At 36.5% G+C, this 11,546-nt stretch overlaps 1 protein-coding gene across 1 annotated transcript; it reads right to left on the bottom strand.

Annotated features, from left to right (window-relative positions):
- Positions 1–5,118: 5,118 nt before the first annotated feature.
- On the bottom strand, positions 5,119–11,546 carry syt19 (synaptotagmin XIX). The gene is made up of 4 exons (XM_067389313.1): positions 11,031–11,546; positions 10,826–10,945; positions 10,644–10,755; positions 5,119–5,486 (listed from the first exon to the last, which is right to left on the bottom strand). Exons 1-4 carry the CDS (start codon positions 11,436–11,438, stop codon positions 5,179–5,181), a joined length of 948 nt encoding a protein of 315 aa, XP_067245414.1. The 5' UTR covers positions 11,439–11,546; the 3' UTR covers positions 5,119–5,178.

An 11,546-nucleotide genomic window follows, 5' to 3' on the forward strand; every position in this document is an offset into this window, starting at 1 on the left:
TGTCCTAAAAATCAGCAGGAATTGTTTTTCATAAACTGCTCTTCTGTCCTCATCTGAAACCACAGATTTTTTTTCTAAAGGGGTTCAGTCATATTATGTTGAGAGAATAAGTCTTTTAACCCACATTATGCGTTAACCAAAACTAATTCGGCTCAAGAAGAAACTGACACAAGGAGCAGGGATGTAAAGTACTTTACTTAAAGGGGAAAAAAAGATAAGTTCACCCAAAAATGAAAATTCTGTCATCATTTACTCACCCTCAAGTCGTTCTAAACCTGTATGAATTTCTTTCTTCTGCTGAGCACAAAAGAAGATATTCTGAAGAATATGAGTAACCTAACACACCCAGGGCAACACTGACTTCCATAACATTGAAAATAAAAGAGTCAATGGGAATCCATCAACTGTTTGGTTACTGACATTCTTCAAAATATCTTCTTTTGTGTTCAGCAGGAGAAAGAAATTCATACAGTTTTGGAACAACTTGAGGGTGAGTAAATGATGACAGAATTTTCAATTTTGGCTGAACTATCCTTTAACAGTCATGCACTTCTAATGGAAGCCTATAGGACAGAGATAGTCTTTATTTCAGAGGTTTATTTTTTTAGCGGAGCTGATGCAACAAAATTTATATACTGCTCCTCCCAAATAGTATGCAATATTAAAATTAGTACATCATGAATCATAGTATGTTGAAAACAAAGCTGTCCAGATTGGTAATTACAGGAAGTGTGTTTTTTAGCTAATTGTTAGTGTTGGGGGTAACGTATTACAAGTAACATGTGTTACGTAATCAGATTACTTTTTTCAAGTAACGAGTAATGCATTACTTTTACGTTTACAACAAAATATCCAAGATACTTTTTCAAATAAGTAATGCAAGTTTTCCCATGTATTGACTGACATCTCTCCTGTTCCCATGTTGAGAGAAAGCAGTGAAATGGAAACTTTAAATTTTTACTTTATGCATTTAATCTCACTTTATTAACCAATCTCTTTGCTGCTGACCTTCAATGATTCAATTCAATCTTACTAATATGCAAAAATGACTAGATAAACATCCCATTTGTGTTTCAGTTTTTTATTTTTTATTGCTAAAGTAAAATTGAAACTTTTCTTTTCCTGTATCCTATTCTTCTTCAATCCAGAATGGCAACACAGCTGAAAGGTTTGTTTGAGCTGCGCCCCAGCTGAATATTAATTTCCTTTAATCTAAGGTAACTTTCCCCCCATTTAGGGTGAAAGAACAGGGGGTTGTGGTGGTTTTCTTTTCTCTTTTCAAGTGTTTAAAATAGTGACAAAGAAGAAACTTTTTTAAATGTACAGTACCGTTCAATAGTTTGTTTTTGTTTTTTTCTCTCTCTTATGCTCACCAAGGCTGCACCACGGAAGAGGATTAGGGCCAAGCAATAATAAAAAAATAAAACCATCTCGAGATTAAAGTTGTTAAATTTCGAGAAAAAAGTACTAAAAGTAATTTAACGAATTTGTTCTCAACATTTTATCTCGACTTTTTTCTCGAAAATTAATGAGTTTTTTCTCATAATTTAACGAATTTATTCTCAAAATTTTATCTCGACTTTTTTCTCGAAATTTAACGAGTTTTTTCTCGTAATTTAACGAGTTTATTCTCAACATTTTATCTCGACTTTTTTCTCGAAATGTAACGAGTTTTTTCTCATAATTTAACGAATTTATTCTCAACATTTTATCGACTTTTTTCTCGAAATTTTACGAATTTGTTCTCATAATTTAACGACTTTTTCTCATAATTTAATTACCTTATTCTCAACATTTTGAGAACAAATTCGTTAAATTACTTTTAGTACTTTTTTCTCGAAATTTAACGAGTTTTTTCTCCTAATTTAACGAGTTTATTCTCAACATTTTATCTCGACTTTTTTCTCGAAATTTAACTACTGTTAACGAGTTTATTCTCAACATTTTATCTCGACTTTTTTCTAGAAATTTAACAAGTTTTTTCTTATAATTTAACGAGTTTATTCTCAACATTTTATCTCGACTTTTTTCTCAAAATTTAACGGATTTTTCTCGTAATTTAACGAATTTATTCTCAACATTTTATCTCGACTTTTTTCTCGAAATTTAACGAGTTTTTTCTCATAATTTAACAAATTTATTCTCAACATTTTATCTCGACTTTTTTCTCGAAATTTAACGATTTTTTTCTCGAAATTTAACGAGTTTTTTCTCATAATTTAACGAGTTTGTTCTCATAATTTAACGAATTTTTTCTCATAATTTAATTACTTTATTCTCAACATTTTGAGAACAAATTCGTTAAATTACTTTTAGTACCTTTTTCTCTAAATTTAACGACTTATTTCTCAAAATTTAATGAGTTTTTTCTCGTAATTTAACGAGTTTATTCTCAACATTTTATCTCGACTTTTTTCTCGAAATTTAAGAAGTTTTTTCTCGAAATTTAACGAGTTTTTTCTCATAATTTAACAAATTTATTCTCAACATTTTATCTCGACTTTTTTCTCGAGATTTAAGAAGTTTTTTCTCGAAATTTAACGAGTTTTTTCTCATAATTTAACAAATTTATTCTCAACATTTTATCTCGACTTTTTTCTCGAAATTTAAGAAGTTTTTTCTCGAAATTTAACGAGTTTTTTCTCATAATTTAACAAATTTATTCTCAACATTTTATCTCGACTTTTTTCTCGAAATTTAATGAGTTTTTTCTCGTAATTTAACAAGTTTATTCTCAACATTTTATCTCAACTTTTTTCTCGAAATTTAACGCGTTTTTCTCATAATTTAACGAGTTTATTCTCAACATTTTATCTCGACTTTTTTCTCGAAATTTAACGAGTTTGTTCTCGTAATTTAACGAGTTTATTCTCAACATTTTATCTCGACTATTTTCTCGAAATTTCACGAGTTTTTTATCGAAATTTAACGAGTTTTTTCTCATAATTTAACGAATTTATTCTCAACATTTTATCTCGACTTTTTTCTCGAAATTTAACGAGTTTGTTCTCGTAATTTAACGAGTTTATTCTCAACATTTTATCTCGACTATTTTCTCGAAATTTCACGAGTTTTTTATCGAAATTTAACGAGTTTTTTCTCATAATTTAACGAATTTATTCTCAACATTTTATCTCGACTTTTTTCTCGAAATTTAACGAGTTTGTTCTCGTAATTTAACGAGTTTATTCTCAACATTTTATCTCGACTATTTTCTCGAAATTTAACAAGTTTTTTTCTCGAAATTTAACAACTTTAATCTCAAGATGGTTTTATATTTTTATTATTGCTTGGCCCTAATCCTCTTCCGTACTGCATTTATTTGATCAAACATACAATAACAATTGTAATATTGTGAAATGCTATTAATATTATTTAAAATAACTGTTTTCTATTTTAATATATTTTAAAATGTTATTTATTCCTGTGATGGCAAAGCTGAATTTTCAGCATCATTACTCCTGTAACATAAAAGTTTAGGTGAGATGAAATGCCCTGGTATTTCCAAGCCCTGCTGGATACTATTAAGACTGTAGAAGTAATATTGTGGTTTTACATAAAAACGAGAAAAGAAGGAATGCATTTCTCCCTTCCAAGGCCCCAGATTTCTCATGCTCACCCTTTTCTCCCAAATCCCATCGTGACTTTCATTAACAGATTGTGGGAGGAATCATTTACCAAACAGTCCTTGAAGAGAAAGATGTAATGCCTGGGAATGGCCTTGAGCAGCGGAGATGCCGTAACATCTGCTCATTATGAGTCAAAGTTGTGATATTTTCCTTAATTCACTATCTACTTCTATAGGACAGGACCATGCAGTGACTTCAAACAAACTGGAGGCAGGCCAAAAACTAAATAAAGTGCCATTGGGATGCTCATCTGTTTAATGTCTGTTCTCCTTCCAAACGTTGTTAGCATCACACTAATGATGTAGCCTTCACAAGTGCTGAGTCTGGCTTTGCAATTTTAGCAGTGAGCCAGTGCTTCATTGGGCTGGAAATGATGGTTGATGTGTGCAACTTTTGCAGCAGAAATCCATCTGTGAGAAGTCTTTCATTACAGACGCATTCAGTGTGGCGATAGATGAGGGGAAAGAAATGTTAACACATGCTTGGTGACAGTTTACTGTCAGTTAAATATTTAGATATGCACTGCATGCTTGCTCAATCACATTTATCCTCATGTGCTGATTTGTCTGTATTAAAGTTCGTCAAATAACAATAATCGTTCTGAAGTGTTAATCTATTAGAATTGTCGGTGAGGCATTAGAATTAAGATATTATTATGATTATATATACGAATTTACCCTAAACTAACATCAACATGAGTTCAGTGCAACTACTTGAACAAATGCCTCATTCAGAGGACTGACGTGTTAGGTCAAAAGAACAGATAAGCCTGATTAGTCTATTGGTGTTAGAGAGCCATCTTGTGGATACAGTAGGTAACTTGTCCTTCGAAAACAATATACAGTAAAAAAATAAATAAAAAAATTAGCTTTTAAATACCAAGAGACAGTGTCAGTGAAGAATATTCTTCACATATGACCAATAAAATGGTGATATTTACCCTGATAAAAAAACAACAAATTTTTATTGTGCATCATTTCCAAACAAGCTGTATTTTTGACAAATTACTGATAATTAATTACTACATTAAAGTGTAAAAATATCTAGCTAAATTTAGAATATATAAAATGTCAGCTATGAAATTATCCTTAGCAAGACAGTGGTGTCAAGACAGTCCTTGGATTCCTAAAATGTTTAAAATGTAATTTCCATCACAAAATGTTACTAAACACAATTCATAATTTGAGATGTGGTGGAAATGTTATTATTATTATTATTATTATTATTATATAAAATGATTCTATTATAAAAATGGTGCAATATCTCTTCTGTTATATATTATTGTTAGTTAAAAAAATAAAGTGAAAAGTTAAAGTCCAAAAAAACAAAACAAAAAAAAACATATATATATATATATATATATAAGTCCACGGTGCCAAGAGTATCCATAGATGAAGAAACACTAATAATAAACCTTCAGCGCTCTTTATTCCTGACAGCGCACATGCTGTTTCCACATTACCACCTGAAAACACACACACAAGTTGGGAGTATGACCTCTCACCTCGGGAAATGAGAGCTCGTGTGTGTCAATAAACATGAGATGTATTCAAATGAAGATTAAATGCCACTTAGCGATTGGCTGTCGTATTGATTGCATCATCAGCTTCCAGTGCTCATTCTCAGAGGTCTTGTCCGTTTTGAGGTGGATGGTACCAATCAAACGCTTGGAGGACTTCTTTGAAGGCTGAAGTTCAAAAACAGACACTAGAATGGAGCATTCTCTTATCTGTTGATCTGGCAACACAAAGGTCATGACCTCATTAAACACAGTCACCTCCCAGCGCTTCTTCTGTGTTGTCCTCTGATGTCGAAGTTTGCACTGGTTGCAGGTGACGCTGATTCTGGCATAGAGAGCTGTGAGTGTAATGAACAAACACCTTACAATAATTTAAAGTAATTTAACAGCATTTATTAACCATGGATAATGTTCAATTGTAAATTAGGGCTGGGCGATATATCGAATGCTTTTGTCACGCGCATTTCGTCAGTAAAGCCGGTTCCCGGATTACCGCTAAATCGCCATCACCTGCTTTCAAATGGAGCGGCATTTAATAGACAAAACCGTAGTTCACTGATACGCCACGCAATATCGCGTTCATATCGCAGATGAATCGCTTTCAATAATGAACGCGATATTGCGTGGCTTATCAGTGAACTACGGCTCTGTCTATTAAATGCCGCTCCATTTGAAAGCAGGTGATGGCGATTTAGCGGTAATCAGGGAACCGGCTTTACTGACGATAATAATAAACCTTCAGCGCTCTTTATTCCTCACAGCGCACATGTTGTTTCCACATTACCACCTGAAAACACACACACAAGTTGGGAGTATGACCTCTCACCTCGGGGAACCGGCTTTACTGACGAAATGTCGGCTGACGAAATGTCGGCTTTACTGACGAAACACACACACAAGTTGGGAGTATGACCTCTCACCTCAGGGAACCGGCTTTACTGACGAAATGTGCGTGACAAAAGCATTCGATATATCGCCCAGCCCTATTGTAAATGTACTTTTGTTCATTTTTAGTTCACAATGTATTAAGGAATATATTCAACTCTTTATATTCAACTGTGTGTGTCCAAAAGCTTAGGCCACTGACTTGTTGCCTCGTTGCCTAATCAGGCAATGACTTTTCAGGCAGCATTTGAATGGTCAGAGAACATTGTGCTTGGTATGTTTTTCATCTTCAAACCAAACTTGGGTCTTCAGCTGACAAAGTTTAGTTCCATGATGTTTACGCATTAGGTCAGTAGGTGGTCTTTTGTGGCTGTTCAAATGCATTCGACCACATGAGCGTTTACACTAAGAAAGCAATCCTATCAATACGTTTGAGACTACCTCTGGAAGTGGTTGAAAGTGGAAAAGCTTAAAACGTTTTAGATACCTTAGTGTCATCCACTTGTGATCTGATTGACCAAAACCCATCTTAATACCAGGTGTAAACAGGGCCTAAGGCAGTGTGAGGGTTTAATGATATACATATAGTATATAGTGAATATTTAATTACTGTAGTTCTGTCATAACTCTCAGGAGATTAGTATGGTATTGGCAATGTTAATGTATTTGGTCTTGGCGGAATGGATCTGCTAGGCCACTGCTGCATTGTATTGCCAATACATTACAATACAATGCCTGTAATACATGCTGCTGCTACTGCACATGTAACATACATGAATTACCCCTGTAGCAGATCTATACAGGTGGAGCTGGGGAAGGGTTTCTGAAAGCGCGCTGCGGACTGCTACCAGCAACACTATCGGTATTTGTTTGAATGTTGAGCCGCAGCTCATTGGCCGCTGATGCAACAGCAACCAATCAGCTGTGCTATGTAGATAATGACGGTAGTGATCGCTACCGAATGAGCTAAAGGTGCCCTAGAATCAAAAATTGAATTTACCTTGGCATAGTTGAATAACAAGAGTTCAGTACATGGAAATGACATACAGTGAGTCTCAAACTCCATTGTTTCCTCCTTCTTGTGTAAATCTCATTTGTTTAAAAGACCTCCGAAGAACAGGCGAATCTCAACATAACACCGAGTGTTACATAACAGTCGGGAACATTAATATGTATGACCCCAATATTTGCATAAGCCAGCTCATGTTCAAGGCATTACACAAGGGCAAGACGTCAGGATCTGTGCACAGCTGAATCATCAGACTAGGTAAGCAAGTAAGAACAATAGCAAAAAATGGCAGATGGAGCAATAATAACTGACATGATCCATGATTACATGATATTTTTGTGATATTTGTGAATTGTTTTTCAAAATTTTTCGTTAGCATGTTGCTAATGTACTGTTAAATGTAGTTAAAGTTACCATTGTTTCTTACTGTATTCACGGAGACGAGAGCCATCGCTATTTTCATTTTTAAACACTTGCAGTCTGTATAATGCATAAACACAACTTCATTCTTTATAAATCTCTCCAACAGTGTGTAATGTTAGCTTTAGCCATGAAGCACAGCCTCAAACTCATTCAGAATCAAATATAAACATCCAAATAAATGCTATACTCGCATGATCCGACGCATATATGCAGCATGAATGACGAACATCTTGTAAAGATCCATTTGAGGATTATATTAGCAGTGTGAACTTTGTAAATGCACTGTATTATAGCTCGGGGGGCAGGGAGCGACCGATTTAAAGGGGCCGCAGCCTGAATCGGTGCATAGTTAATGATGCCCCAAAATAGGCAGGTAAAAAAATGTATAAAAAAAAAATCTATGGGGTATTTTGACCTGAAACTTCACAGACACATTCAGGGGACACCTTATGCTGCGTTCACACCGAACGCGTCTGGGGCGTCAAATTCGCGCCAGACGCGTCTAGTTGGACGCTTGAACATTTTGAAGTCAGACGCTTCAGACGCGCGTAAAATTCGCTCAATTCACGCGTCTAAACAAAGTGTGTTCAGACGCGAATTCGCGTTCATCTCTTTCTGCACAGATCCTCTGAATAAACACGTCAGTTGGAAACCTGTAGCGGCAATTTAACTCGGTTATGCCGGCCGACTTTTGCTAGCTAGAAGGTGGGCTAGTATCAACGGCTAAAATCATGCAAAAAGTTTTACAAATAAACCAGATTGTCCGATTTCTTCGCTTATTCTCTTCCAGGCAAGGTCCTTTTTATTCCTGTCTCGATAAAAATATAATGACACATCACAGAGCTCAGGGTGGCTACACACAGCGACATCTTTGTTCTGGTCTCCGGCATCACTGATCACATCATAAACACGTTACTACCAAAACAGAGTCCCTGATTGGTTAACGCGCCGCGAATTTACGCCAAAGTTCAGATTTTTCAACTCGGGCGTTTGGGCGTCAGACGCTCAATTCGCGCGTCAGCCGCGTGAACGCTCAATTCGCGCCGCGCCATTCGCGCGTCAACGGCCGATTCGCGCCGCGCTAGACGCTTGATTTGCGCCGCAGGACCTCTAGACGCGCGTTTGCATTGACTTAACATGTAAATCAAACGCCTCAGACGCCCCAGACATGTTCGGTATGAACGCAGCATTAGACTTATATTACATCTTGTAAAAACTGGTTCTAGGGCACCTTTAAAGATCAGCCTGCGCAATCTAGAGTTTCATGTCAGAACTAGGTAATAGTAGGATAATAAGAAACTAGAATTAACATATAAAGTGGAAGAAGTTGGTCAAAAACGTACATTTACACAAACTGACCAGTAACAACCGCAACTTTCAGACACCATCTTTATTTTTTAGCTCAAACTGTCACGGAATGAAACACACAGGATTTTGCCAGCGAAAGATACATCTATGCTGCTTTCAAAAATCTATCAAATGAAGGTATATCAGGAGACAGAAAGTTAGATGGATAGTATGAATTTCCTTCTTCTGCTACACAAAACACAAAAGATATCTAAAAAAGCAATATTTTGAAGAATGTCGGTAACCAAATAGCATTCTTCAAAATATCTTCTTTTGTGTTCAGCAGAAAGAAAGAATTCAGGTTTGGAACAACTTGAGGGTGATTAAATGATGACAGAATTTTCAACTTTCCCTTTAAGCTTACATTGGATTCAGACATTCCTTGGAATGTTTTTGACCAACGTTTTCAATTTTGATGTCATTTCTATCAAGAAATTACTTTTGTAATAATTAAAAACTTGCTTAGTTATCACCAAAGCTCACGCTATTTTGCTGTAAACTGCTACGCTGCCTCAGAGGTCTGTCCTAAATCGTTTCAAGAGGTGCCTTCATGTGCAAATGGTGCGTTCAAGTCATGTCGGAAAGATCGTATTTACGAGCAGAACCGGCATGAACGCCACCACAATGTCGTAAATACCAGTGGGAAGCTCGTAATTTTCTTTAAACTTCGATCTGTACGAGTTGGGGGCGTGTCAGTCAGAATCATAGTGAAATATAACAATACTTACAGGTATTCAGCAGTGACATTGTCAGGCTTTTCTATTTACAACGAAGTAAACTGATTACCAGCAAAAAATACGAAAGCATCGCAATGTAAAAATGTAATATGTAACAATAAAGTTTACAATGGCTTCATAAATTAATTAAAAAACATAAAGCACCATACAACTAATGCACATTCTTTGCTTTACATTTTCTAGAAGCAGAAGTGTTTTTATTTTGTGTAATTAATTTAGAGAAGGCACAACGCCATCTTACTCCGACGAAAGTGACTTGAACGCACCTACCGTCGTACACACGACTTCCCACCTCGTAAATACGAACTTCGTAGGAGGACTTGAACGCACCAAACCACTGCCTGTTTAGTCATTGCCTGCAGGGCAGCGAGGCAACAAGTCAGCTGCCTAAGTTTTCCGACGCAGCTCTCGATTCGTTCAAAGATAATTCATAAGTCACTGAATTTAAACGAATCATTGAATCATTCAGGAACAAAACAACACTACTGTGTGCTGCACCGGTTCTGCCGTGGATATTTGTTGTCGGAGCAAATATATAAACTGGCAATACTGTGTCTAAAACGTAAGTTACTCAGTATTAAAATATTGTTTGTGAACCGTTGAATAAAATCATTATCACACGACCGTGCTGCTTCTCTCAGAAACGTTCCATGCCATTGTTGCTATTTCGCTGTTATTACTGTTAACTAAAACTATTAAAACTAGGTAATTAGAAAAATTAGAATGTTTCCTGCCTTGACAGCTGACTGAAATAAGTTGAATATTAAAATTACTAAAACATTTCCCTATTGAACAAAACAGCATATGCTGGTTAGGTATGTTTTGAAGCATGGAAGCTGGTTTAAGCTAGTGCATGCTGGTCCTTAGCTGGTTTGAGCTGCTGGTCAAGTGCTGGTCCTGAGCTGTTTAGGACCAGCACTTGACCAGCTTAAACAAGAGTTTTTTTCAACGGGGTCATTATGATTAATTAAAGCACTGTTACTATTAAGTGTTACAAAATAAACATCGATCAGTTTGCAACATGGTTAAGTGCATTTAATTCTAAATGCTTTTCAGCAGTTCCATTGTTAAATTACAACAATTCCATTCCTCACCTCTCTCAGTTTTACTGGGATGACAGACTGTGCGGATCTTCAGCACTCCCACCTCCAGCCTCTGAGATGTAGGCAAGTATTTCAGAGAGAGCAGTGCCTCACCAACCATGTCCTACACAAAAAATACACCGATTGTTGCTCATCTCATAATTCCGAATTTGTTGTGCTGGGATAACACTTACTTTCTTGGGTACTTGCAGATCCTGTTTTAACTCTAGGGGATATGATATCTTCAGATTGTTCAGGGGAACACGAGCCTCTCCCAGAATTCCATGTCTTGAGTATTTATCAAAGTCCCTAACCTAAAAAAAATTAAATTAAAAAGGAATTATTGCATCATGGGCATGTCCTCCTTGCTAGATAAGTTGTAAGGCCTGTTTAACATACCTCAAATTTAACAGTGATTCTTGATACTTCCTTCTCAGCCAGAGCACAAGAGAACTGATCTCCAAACACAGGACTGCAGCTCTTCTTCACTAGACGCGTCTGCCACTCGTGCAGCACACTGTGCAGTGAACACTGCTCCTCATCTTCTCTCTCTGCCCACAGCAATCGCACCCAAACAAAAGGGTCCACACTGTGACTGAAGTCTCGCACGGCCAGATTCTGGGCGTCCAGTACGGTCACCACCAGTCTGGCCTGCAGCTGATCATAGAACAGTGAAAAGCGCAGAGATCCCTGGATGTGCTCCTCTTCAAGATCAACCATGCTATCCAGGTCGAAACTACTGCCCAGGTTGGTGCAAGAGGAGCCAGGGGACAGTTGGTGGCTCAGTTCCTCATAATGAACCTCCATCTGATGGACAGAGTGTGTATCTGGTCTAATTTTCTAGCATAGTCTCTTATTGGATAATTAGAAATACAAACTGTTTGGCAACCAAAGCAAACTATTTGTAAACGTGTT

Source organism: Chanodichthys erythropterus, chromosome 7 (assembly GCF_024489055.1).
Source record: "Chanodichthys erythropterus isolate Z2021 chromosome 7, ASM2448905v1, whole genome shotgun sequence".
In the NCBI taxonomy this organism is placed as follows: domain Eukaryota; kingdom Metazoa; phylum Chordata; class Actinopteri; order Cypriniformes; family Xenocyprididae; genus Chanodichthys; species Chanodichthys erythropterus.